Raw genomic sequence first — 12,662 nt, forward strand, 5'->3', positions numbered from 1 at the left:
AATTAATATATAAATATAATTTAATTATTTTAAAATTATTACTTAATTATTTATAAATTAATTTTATTTTATGTAATAAAATAATTATTATTAATTTTAATTTATGTATTATTATTTAAATAATAATTAATTTTTTTATTATAAATATATGAAAACGGATGTGCCACATCCGTTAACGGATGTGGTGACATCCGTTGCCTTTTTTTGTTTTTTAGATTTAGTTTTTTAATTTTTTATATTTTAAATTAATATATAAATATTATTTAATTTTTTAAAAATTATTATTTAATTATTTATAAATTAATTTTATTTTATTTAATAAAATAATTATTATTATTTTAATTTATATATTATTATTTAAATAATAAATAAAAAACTTTTTAAAAATCTATTAAACGGATGTGGCCACATCCGTTGAAGTTTTTTTTTTTAAATAAAAATAATAAACTAAAATATAAAATATGTAAATGGATGTTACGGACGTCAACATCCGTTGAAGGTGAAACGGATATTCACATCCGTTTTATAGAAGGGCAAATAAGGTATGGGGAGGTGCAGGAAGCGGTTGGTGGTGGTGGAGGGAGCAACTCTCTAATGAGTTTGATAGGATTATGAATAGTTTAATTAAGTTTTAAATTTCTTTTAGAGTATTTTGAATTAAATTTTATTTTATATGTCTAATATTCAATTTTTTATATTTTTAATTAAATATTTGTTTTTTTTTGTAAGTTAGCTGACCTGATTCTGCCATCTTTCTGCTATATTAAGAAATGTAAAATTTTGTATTAATATTAAAATAATATTGTGGTAAAACTATAAGAGACTTTTATTATTTATATTAAAAATATATTAAGAAAATAAAAATTATTATAACATGTCCCCTAATTAATAATAATATTAATAATTTAATTAAAAATATATTATCTGCTTTAAAATATATTTTTTCTTAAAAAATATTTTTAAAATAAGAAAAAAATATTTAAATTGTACTTATTCTCAATTCTTATATTATTGAGTGTAATAGAAATATAAAACTTCATTTAATTCAATTTAAATTAAGTTCAATTATTGAGTGTGATAGAAATATAAAGTTTCATTTAATTCAATTTAAATTAATAATTAAACTTACACAATAATTTAAATTAACTATTAAACTTACAGAAAGAGTGAGATGTCATATTGGACTGATATTCACCGTCCATGATGAAATATTGGACTGATATTCACCGTCCAAAATGGGCCCATTTTCCACCGACTTGGGCTGCGTTGAAAGAATATTTGTGGGCATCTACCACATTCCATAAAAAATCTCGACCTATCTTTTTCGAATATGCGTTTCCAAATTAAAAAAATTACATTTATCAATATCGATTTGAAAAACAATATAACCTAAACAAATCAAGGTTAATATTTTTTTATTCCATCTCGCTATTTTAAATTTCTAACAATTTTTAAAAATATGAATAAATATGATTTCATATGTAAAATTAATATTTATAAAGCTAGGGCACTGTCTAGGCTGACGTGTCATTTGCTTTGATTTTAGATTACTATTTTATTGTTTCTTTTTCAAATTATGAATTACGGATCAACCTCACTTGCTTTTTACCAGTGAGACTAGGTTATAAATATTAATAATAAAAAATAACAATTTAAAAAATTATAGAATATATAAAGTTAAAAGGTAGATGTTGTATGGAAAAGAATATGAGTGGGCCATTTGAATAGTGGGTCAGTCCCACATGTGATTTGGACTTTGTTTTTTATTTGGACAAAAAGCCCAACTTGTGTAAAAAATTTGTGTTTTTTTTATATTTTTTATTATTATAATGGGTATTTTAGGAAATATGGATTTCAAAATAAAAAAGATGAACTTTTATGGGATATTTTGGAGCATAATTACTTTTATACAAAGGATATCCATTTCAAATTGAAAGAGTGAAATTATTTTATAGAATGAACAAATAAATAGTGAATCTCGTCTTTCTTAAAGCTACACATATAACAAAAGGATAATGATACAACATTTTTTTGACAATATTTTAATATCATCTGCGTGTCATTCTGTGATTGGTCCATGTTGATGTTTATGATTATTATTGACTGTGGAGTAATTTTGGACCAATCACAGAATGACACGTAGATAATGTTAAAATGTTCTCAAAAGAATGTTGTCAAAGTATCATTATCCATAACAAAAACGCCTTCAAATGGTCATTTTGATAAATATCCGTATTCAAATTCGAGATAAGAACACTCTTATTTTCATAATTATCATAATATCTCAATAAAAATACGTAGAAAATTTTCTATTAATTTTTTTATGATTTATTTTCATACATTAACAAAATTTTAATAGGAGAAATCAAATTAAAAATATAAAAAAGCAACTTAGAAATCACTAACAATCATTAATCGTAATTTTATTTATTTTTCTTTTTTATTACTGAAATTGTTTTGATGCTTTTAACTTTGTTTGATTTTGGGAGTTATTTTAGTAATTTAAAAAAAGTATAATCGCAAAACTAACCTAATTATACTAAACTATAACTAATTATATCATAATAAACATTATTTTGAATAATGATTGAATTGTATTGTTTCATGCCTTAGTTAAAATGAACTTGTAAACTAAATTTTTCCTTTTATTTATTTATTTTTTACTACCTTTTCAAATACTTAATATATAAGTTAAATGAGATTTAAAATTATACAACTTAGAATATATATATATATATAATTTATTAGAGTAAAAGTAATTTCTATATTATAGAATTCTGAAATCCAATTTATTAAAGTAAAATTAATTTCTATATTGTAGAATTCTTTAATCCAAATTATTAAAGTCAAAGTAATTTTCTTTCGCTCTCAATCTAGTAATCCTTCCACCAAATCGATGAGTTATTTTTGTTTTAAATTATATAATTTAAAATCTATTTTTTTTCTTTTTTAAATGTATAATTTTATATAATATAATCTCGAAAATAATTTGTTGATTGTGTGACTATTTTTTATTTTTAAATAACAAAGTAATTTTTTATTTATTTATGAAGGAATAAGACTTCGTGAATGTACATGCAAATACTAAAAAACAAATAAAGGAATTATATTAGATAATTTAAAGAAAAATAATATTATATTTTTTCACATAATTATATGTTATCATAATAAAATTTATTAATTTTAAAATTGATTTCTAACGTCATAACTTTTCAAAGATGAATAGAGAGCATATTTATTATAGATTAAAAATTAAAGTTTTCCTACTTAGTTGTTCAGTGATAATTATTATACTTCATTTTACTTATTATATTATAATAAGTAATGTTACAACAACGTGTATGCACTTTAATACAAAAAAAATCATGTTAACCCTGATTTAGTTACATTTATATGTTATAGGAATATTAAAGCAATAAAAAAACACTTACTTTTACTTCACTTCCATTTCTAACTAAACTTTATTTCTCAAAAATAAAACACTTAAAAAAGTGAAAAAGAAATTAAAAAAAACATATAAAATAAAAGGATGACTGTGTTTCTGATTTTCCAAAGAGAAACGAATAAATTTTAGTTACATTTATATAACAATTTCACATTTTTTTTGCTTTCAACTCCAATGTACTAATATACCTCCATTCTTTATGCTCGCACACCATATATATATATATATATATATATATAAATAAAGAAAAATGTTTTTCTAACAAATTTTTTAATAATTTATTTACAGTAACGTAATAATTTGTGATTAATCAATTTCAAATATACAAACTAATAAAATAGTGATACATAATTTATTATAAAAATATTATTAAGAAAAGTTGATAACATATAATAGTGTTATACTAACTAGAATAACTTTTAATTAGATTAAAAAATATAATAATTCACCAAGTCTTAATCCTTGCAAGTTAAATTATACATGATAGTATTATTAATACTGTCTGGGTAATTTAAATTGTTTAAAATGTAAATTTTTAGTAAGTAATTACTGTCAGATAAGTCTATATTAATGATTTAATAATAGTACTTTTTGTCATTGATTTTTTTTTTTAGAGAAAAACATCTTCCATTATATCAACATTAATATCGTTTAAGTTTAGAAGACCATGATCTAGTATAGGCTAATACAATAATTCATTATTTTTGTATTTTTATTGTTCAATTTTAAAAATAAAAGGAAAAACACTATGTTAACGTTGATATATAACGGATTTTTTTTAAATATATAGAGACTAGATTAAATAAAAATGAATAGAAGAAAAATATTGAGTAAAAAACAAATATAAATAAATATTTATAAATATAGAAACAAAATTACTATCAAATTATATATTAATTTAATACTAAAAATTAGTTATATATATTTTTTTCATACATGATGATTTTTCATACAAGATTAAATGATTTTATTTTAAAATTAGCTTTTTAATGTGACATTAGCATATAGATAAAATTGCAGTGTTTTGGCATTTTATTTAAACATTTTCCGTAAGGATGTTGTAAACGCTAAGCGTACAAGTTAATTGTAATTTTGTAAGGATGTGAGAATTTTTTGAAACTCAACAACGCAATTAAAACCTGCACGGAATTCATATTCTTTGACTTTGACTATTCCATATTTTCAAATACGTTAAATTGTGTACACAATGGTATTAATGCCATTTTTATTAAACAATTGTTTTCAAGAAATAATATTTAAAAATATAAATCATATTTGATGTATAGAAATATCAAATGGGTAAAACAAATAACTATTTTCATGTTAAATATTGTTAACCAAAACTAGTAAAGTTGATGGCCATGTAACATTTATTTGTTCAAAATATTCATTAAATAAAATTAATATAGTAACATTAAATTCATAAAATAAATAATGGGTTTTAAGCTAACAATTTTCAACCGTTCAAACTACATAATACACATTTTATTTTTAAATAAAAATTCATTCGTTTTTCTAATGGGTAATTGTAATTATGTATAGAGACATTAGTTTTAATTTAATGGTACGTAGTTGTAATAAAGTTATCAGTTTTAGCATTTAGTCCCTATGTAATTTTCAACTAAAACTCTCTTAACAGTGTAATAAACTTAAATCTTTATTATCGAAAGCATAATTCTAGGTCCAGGCTTAAATATGATCAGATAAAATTTCGTTATACAAAACTATCAAATCAAACTTTATCAGATTGGTATAATAATTTTATGTTAAATTTGTTTTTCATATTTTAAAATAAAATGTTAATTTATTTATGTTTTGATATGAGGTGGTGATGAGTGTTAATGTTTTTGAGAATTAAAGGTCAACCATCTTATATTATATTGTTTATGTTAGAATGTGTAATTTTGTCTCAATTTTGTTTTTAAAAAGGTGTATTGGAGGTATACTATACTATCAAATTTTTCAAGGATTTCGCATCACCAAGCCGACCATTTAGGTTGTTCATCCAGGTCGACTATCTAGACCATCTACTCAGGTCGTTCATCCAGATTGATCACTCGGGGCGACCACCCATGCCAATCACCTTTAAAGTTGAACTCATTTGCATTAAGTTCCTCTAGACCACCTAATATGTCATATTATCAAAGATAATGACTCATTAAGCCTTTAATACAAATTAAGGTGTGATCGTGTTGTCATTAGGCTAGCGAAAGGTAAAGGTTCATCACAACTATTATAAATAAATGTCTCATATATGATTTCAGACATCATGCACACAATATGCATCATTTGCTTTGTTAATTGAACTGTCATCTGCTAATTTAAGAATCAGAATGTCTTCTGCAGGTAACCTCTCTGAACGCATGTACATAATATGCATCATTTGTTTTGCTGACTGAACGGTTATCTACTGATTTAAGAATCGAAATGTTTTTTGCACGTAACCTGGTGTTGGACAATCAATAACATAAAGAACCATCTTAGACTCATTTGCAAACTTGGAATACGGCGAAGACTTAAATCTTGATTCCATATCCCAAACAGAAGAGTAAGAGAAATAAATATTTAGACTATTTTTGTGAGATTATTGTATGTGATAAGAATAATTTATATTATAAACTTTGACATATATTAGTTTTAAAAAATGAATACAATAATTTTAATCAAACATTATTGTTTTTTTTAATTTGTTAAAAAGTGTTTTAGATTAAAATTGAAGTAAAAAAATAAATAACTCAAATATTAATTTATTATTAAAAAGTTAATGTAATTAGATAATTTTAGGAATTAAAAAATATATTTAACTTAATTTTTATACACAATCTCACTATTTTTCTTTAATAATGTTCTTGATTTTAAAAGACTGAAATTTAATATCTGGAAGGTTTTGTATTAATCATATTAATTTTGACGATGTTTCAAATTCGAAAAAATCCTAGATTTTGAACACCGAACAATTAGTGATGAATTTTTAGTAGTAGTGGTCACATTTTATCACAGATTAAACAATATTATTAAAAAGATTACGAAATAAGCAAAAATAAGATCTCTCTGACAAGATGCAGCATTCCTTTCAATTATTCTTTCTAGCACTTAAAAAAGTAACACAGTTTCTTATAGCACGTGTTTGTTCATAAAATTATTTGGTCTTACTCCTATCCTCGCGGAAGAACGAAGAACGAAACGACCAGACACATACCAACCTTAAACTTCATACAACAATAGTAACGTGTTTCGACGAAGAAAAAAAAGAGACCAAATTGTATTGTAATCGTAGCTGTTGTGTTGTACTTTTCGAATAAAATGAGAAGCATGCAAATAATTTGATAAATGTGTCATATTCAAAGAAGGTCCCAAAATCCACCGTTGGTTTGGTGAATGAAAGTTTGCGTCTGAATAATTAAATTTATTAGAGCAATTATTGTTTTATGAGAATTTGGCACAAGTTGGACATAGTTGCGGTGCAAAGCAGAGCACTTTTTGTTTGTTTAGTAGTCATAGATTTTGATGAACCGTGAGTTATGACAGTGGTTCACGTTCCAAGCTTTTGAACGGTACATGTTACTTTCAACATCTACAAACATGATGTGAAAAATATCCCAGGCTAATTTGGTCCTAAAAAAACAATGATACCTGATAACATTTTAATATCGATCGAAAATTATTTCATAATCAATAATAATAATTATAGACATCAATTTGAACTAATCACATAATAACACGTCGATGATATTAAAATGTTATCAAAGTATTATTATCTAAAAACACAGATTAAATTTTTAGGAAAAAAAATTTTTAACATTAATCTATTTTAATATTTTAACGAGACACTACTAACATTTTTTACTTTTTAATTTATGTGATCGAGTCACGTGTTTAAGGCTAACAATAAATATTTAGTGAAGATAATTAACTTATTGTTATACTTATTTATATTTATATATAGATTTTGTAACGATTATCAAGTTATTATTAATGTAATTATGATTTACTAATAATAATTTTGTTTAGTTTTAATATAATTATTTTTAACATTAATTTTTATTTAATTTGACCATTCAAGTCTATTAACAGGCTCTTCTAAAATTGTATATTAATAGAACTGTCCTCTTTAGAATTTCATGTTGGTAGAACATCCTATCTTTATATAATTTAATAATCATATTATACATCACAAGTTTATTATTATACTGAAATATTTAAATTTAATAATAAATTAATACGCATGTCAAAATGTTTGTTGTATAAAAATTGTTTTTAACATATCATTCTCCAAATTATTAAACCTAATTCTGTTAAAAAAAATTTCAAATCTTTGACCATTTCATTTTCTGTTTAATATACATTTTTTCAATTGTTTGACCATCTCATTTTCACTTGCAGAATTCATTCATGGGTACCACCACATCTAAATTTTCCTTTTACTTATTATTTTATTTGTATAACCCATCTACCTTATGGTAAATATAGATAAATACATTGTTTATACAAATTATATAAGTTATATAACTTAAAGGATTGAAAATGTTATTAATTTTTTTTTGGAAGATGAAAAATACAAGCTTTATTAAATACAAGATACGCACATGACCCTCCATATGCAAATTAAACCAGTGTAACTTATTATGGTTAAAGTGCAATGATGCATTTTATTTTCCTTCTTATTATTAATACTTTAACAGTTTTTTTATAAGTAGTTACCTAACTATTTTCATGGACAGAGTTTTAATTTAAGTTTTTAATCATTATTTTTAAATTAGTACTAGTGAATGAGTATTTTAAATGATTAATTAATTTTTAATCATTGAACATTAAATACTAATCAAAATTTTTATTTATTTTCATTAGATTTTACTCCGTCAGCTTTTAAAACAAGAAAGTGGCATTCAGTTTATCATAATCCATTTATTAGAGCATTTAATACAAAGCTTGTAGGTGATTTTATTTTACTTTAAAAAATTAATTTTTTTAATTTTATAATGAGATTTTATAAGAATTAACATTTTTATAACAAACACGTACGTTTCATATTTATAATTAAAAGTATTTATTTAATTGTCAAAATATAATTTTTTATTCTAAAATCTTATTATTTTTACTTATATTTAATTTTTAATTTCTGACTCATCTAAAAGAGGGGATTTCGATTGACTTAGAAACCCTGGTTATATTCTACCTAATGTGGTATTTTTGTTTATAATTTTTTGTCGTCGTCTTCAACCCTTGAAGGGTTTTGATTGCTACTGTGAGCTATAAAGGTAAGATATTTGCTTTTCCTTCTTCTCCCTTTTTTGAACACGATATTCTCTCCCATCTGCACCCAACTTCATCCACCAACCCACCAACCCACCTTATCTCTCTTCTTCTTCTTCTTCTTCTTCTTCATTATCGATTCCCTCTCTCTTGAATTACCAGATTCCATTGCTAGTTCTTCAAGAGGGAGAGAGAATCACACTCGCATCAATGGCCACCTTTGTTCAAACCAGGGGCCTTCTCTCTCTCCCCACCAACCCCAAATCCAGGGCTTCTCTTTCCCGTCATCTGAACCCTTCTCACGGCCTCAAGAACCGTTTTATCTCTCTGAACCCCAAACCCATCTCCGTCCCTTCTCTCTCCTCCGCTGCCAAATTTCAACCCCTCGACTCAAAGCCTAAAAATTTATTCATCTGCCGAGCCGAGGCGGCCGCCGCCGCGGATGGGCCGGCCCAGCCCGCCTTCGGAGAGGCCGAGGCCGAGAAGCCGAAACTCTTGGGCATCGAGATCAGCACCCTGAAAAAAATCATCCCTTTGGGTATGATGTTCTTTTGCATCCTTTTTAATTACACGATTCTCAGAGACACCAAGGATGTCCTTGTTGTCACTGCTAGAGGGAGCAGTGCAGAGATTATTCCGTTTTTAAAAACTTGGGTGAACCTTCCCATGGCTGTTGGGTTTATGTTGTTGTACACCAAGTTGGCCAATGTTTTGTCAAAGCAAGCTCTTTTCTACTCCGTTATTCTTCCCTTCATTGCTTTTTTTGGGGCTTTTGGGTTTGTACTGTACCCTCTCAGCAACTATATTCACCCTGAGGCGTTTGCGGATAAGCTTCTCAACATCCTTGGACCAAGGTTCCTTGGCCCCCTTGCGATTATGAGAATTTGGAGTTTCTGTTTGTTCTATGTCATGGCTGAGTTGTGGGGGAGTGTCGTCATTTCCGTGCTCTTTTGGGGATTTGCTAATCAGGTAATTGATTCTGTTTTGTTAGCTGACTTTTGGTTTGATTCTTTGATGATGTGTGACGATGTCCGGTTATGATTTTTTTATTCTGCTGTTATAAGCATGCTTGGCATGATATGACATCTTGATTGTCTTTGTTGGATTTCCTGTTGTGTTCTTGAGCATATTCCATGCAGTTCTTGATCCTGGGTGGATGAAATTTATATATGGTTAATTTATTCGGCTATCATCATGATTAGGTATTCACTTGTCTCACTTCTCATCTATGTTTATTTTCTTCAGATTTGTATGTCTGGTTTACTGAATTGGGTTATATTGTACATCTGTTGATAGTTGAGAGATGGATGGAAACATGGTTATGTTTATTCTATTTTAAGGATGAGACATTGTTTAACATTCTGCCACATGCATTTTCTATCCTTTAGTAAGTTGAGTGTTTGGAATTCTAGATACCGGTTAAATTTGTTATATAACTAAAATGTCAATGAATGTAATGGTGGAATTAGTTGCTGAGTAACTTCAGCTTGGACATGCATGACCATGGATCCGTGTTTAGCTTGATCAGTGCGAAACCAACATGCACTAAAACACAATTGTATTTTGTGAAGTCTGTCTCTGTTTCTCTATTTTTATTGTGTTGAATGTATTGCCTTCTTTAGCTGAATCGAAAGCATTTGTCAGATGACTTGGCTAGTGGATGTTTGTTAATGTGTCTTTTCTTTGCAATTTAGCATATTTTACTCATTCAGTTGTTCTATTTTTGGACGATGGGATTTTTCAACAATCTTTCATATTCAGATGGGTGTAGGACTGAGAAGCCCATATGCTTTTAGTAAAACAGCAATGATGGTTGTTAGATTCTTTCTTCATTTGCGATACCATGCGTAAACTCTTACCCAATTAGCATGCTATATGATGTGATGGCATGACAGGGTTAAATGTTGAGTACTTGAATACAATTCTTTCTTCTCCAATTTTATTTGACCAAAATGATAAAGTGAATCTATTATTTAAGTTATAATGAATTTAAAGCAGATAGGTTTACATGGTTTATGCATTTCTTCTTCTTGACAAATCTAACAGAAGTGTTTTTTCTTCTTCTGCAGATAACTACTATTGAGGAAGCAAAACGATTCTACCCATTGTTTGGACTTGGGGCCAATGTAGCCCTTATTTTCTCTGGGAGGACTGTGAAATACTTTTCTAACCTGAGGCAGAATTTGGGTCCTGGAGTTGATGGTTGGGCCATCTCTCTAAAAGCAATGATGAGTATAGTTGTGGGTATGGGTTTTGCAATCTGTTTCCTGTACTGGTGGGTGAATAACTATGTTCCTCTTCCTACACGTAGCAAGAAGAAGAAGGTAATTTGTTGTTTCGTTTTTGCTACCTATAGTTTTTAATAGATGTTTATAGTTGAAAGAAAATAATTTTTAACATAATACTTAAATGAGGCATCATTTCTGACTTTCTCTTTGATCGGTGTACATCTTCACCTTCGTTCTTTTGTTTTGAATTTTGTTGATACAAATGGACATTCTGGCTTCTTGATTCAAGTTTTCTGGTATTTGAAGTAAGTGAACCAACAATTTTACCTTACCATGGAATTTTACAGGAGAAGCCAAAAATGGGTACAATGGAGAGTTTGAAGTTCTTGGTGTCTTCCAAGTACATCAGAGATCTTGCTACTTTAGTGGTTGCTTATGGAATCAGCATCAATCTTGTTGAGGTTACTTGGAAGTCTAAGCTCAAAGCTCAAGTAACGAACCCAAACATTTCCTTTGTATTATTTTTTATTTTATAACTGGCTATTTTACATTGTTCCCTTTTTTTCTTACAAACTTGTATAAACTGCAGTTTCCTAGCCCCAATGAGTACTCTTCTTTTATGGGCGACTTCTCAACTGCAACTGGAATTGCCACATTCACAATGATGCTTGTGAGCCAATTTATATTTGACAAATATGGATGGGGAGTTGCTGCCACAATCACTCCTACGGTCCTGCTTTTGACAGGAGTTGGTTTCTTTTCTCTTTTATTGTTCGGTGGCCCACTTGCACCTGGTCTTGCACAGTTGGGAATGACTCCACTTCTAGCAGCTGTATATGTAGGTGCTTTGCAGAACATATTTAGCAAGAGTGCCAAGTACAGTTTGTTTGATCCCTGCAAAGAAATGGCCTACATTCCACTGGATGAGGATACCAAGGTTTGATTGTTATACGTTTCTCTCCATCATATTTCCACTAAATTGATGATTTGAAAGTTTCAAAGATCTGTAACTGTGCCAAGTTCTTTTAAACTGTTATTACAATTCTTGTTGCCATATCTACTTCTACTGAATTTGCTGTGCATTCCTCGCTGCAGGTTAAAGGCAAGGCAGCCATTGATGTTGTGTGCAACCCGTTGGGGAAGTCTGGAGGTGCCCTTATTCAGCAATTTATGATCTTAACTTTTGGGTCACTTGCAAATTCAACCCCATACCTAGGAGGAGTGCTTCTGCTGATTGTTTCAGCCTGGCTAGCAGCAGCCAAATCGTTGGACACCCAGTTTACTGCATTGCGCAAAGAGGAAGAATTGGAGAAAGAGATGGAAAGAGCAGCTGCCGTTAAGATACCAGTGGTGGCTGAGAATGATGATGGAAATGGTTCTCTTGCAACTGGTGCACCCTTAAATCCAACCTCAGGTGACTCCTCAAGTAGTCCATCTGAAGCCTCGTCTCCTCGCAACATTTGAAAAATGTGCTTCCTTCTGTGAAAATTGTCCCACAGAATTGAGCAACAAGTAGAGCTCTTTTGAGGGCAGTGTTAGGTGAAACTATTTGTTGTAGGTTTATATACAAGTCTCTCATAGAATAAGCTTGTTAGCTACTTTCTCAAGTCACATAAATTTTTTGTCCTCTTAGATCAGATGAATTTCTTCACTTGTTATCATGGTTTGCTGTGTAGTGAACCGCATTTGTTTTCCTATGAAAGATAGAAGTTCATTTCAGTGTTATGTAATCTGTA

General features: G+C 28.1%; 1 protein-coding gene across 1 annotated transcript; it reads left to right on the forward strand.

The window, feature by feature from the left end:
- The first annotated feature begins 8,645 nt into the window (after window positions 1-8,645).
- LOC108320635 (plastidic ATP/ADP-transporter) lies at window positions 8,646-12,645 on the forward strand. The gene is made up of 5 exons (XM_017552117.2): window positions 8,646-9,667; window positions 10,768-11,022; window positions 11,274-11,417; window positions 11,516-11,863; window positions 12,022-12,645. The coding sequence occupies exons 1-5, from the start codon at window positions 8,909-8,911 to the stop codon at window positions 12,388-12,390; spliced, it is 1,875 nt and encodes a 624-aa protein (XP_017407606.1). The 5' UTR covers window positions 8,646-8,908; the 3' UTR covers window positions 12,391-12,645.
- The last annotated feature ends 17 nt before the right edge of the window (window positions 12,646-12,662 follow it).

This window comes from Vigna angularis, chromosome 9 (genome assembly GCF_016808095.1).
Source record: "Vigna angularis cultivar LongXiaoDou No.4 chromosome 9, ASM1680809v1, whole genome shotgun sequence".
NCBI classification, from domain to species: Eukaryota; Viridiplantae; Streptophyta; class Magnoliopsida; order Fabales; family Fabaceae; genus Vigna; species Vigna angularis.

What these genes read in the sequence shown, in the direction of transcription:
- LOC108320635 (XM_017552117.2), top strand. Translation starts at nt 8,909, where the DNA reads ATGGCCACCTTTGTTCAAACCAGGGGCCTTCTCTCTCTCCCCACCAAC. An exon ending in CACGTAGCAAGAAGAAGAAG is followed by an intron (nt 11,023 to 11,273) that starts GTAATTTGTTGT and finishes GGAATTTTACAG; the next exon opens with GAGAAGCCAAAAATGGGTAC. An exon ending in CACTGGATGAGGATACCAAG is followed by an intron (nt 11,864 to 12,021) that starts GTTTGATTGTTA and finishes TCCTCGCTGCAG; the next exon opens with GTTAAAGGCAAGGCAGCCAT.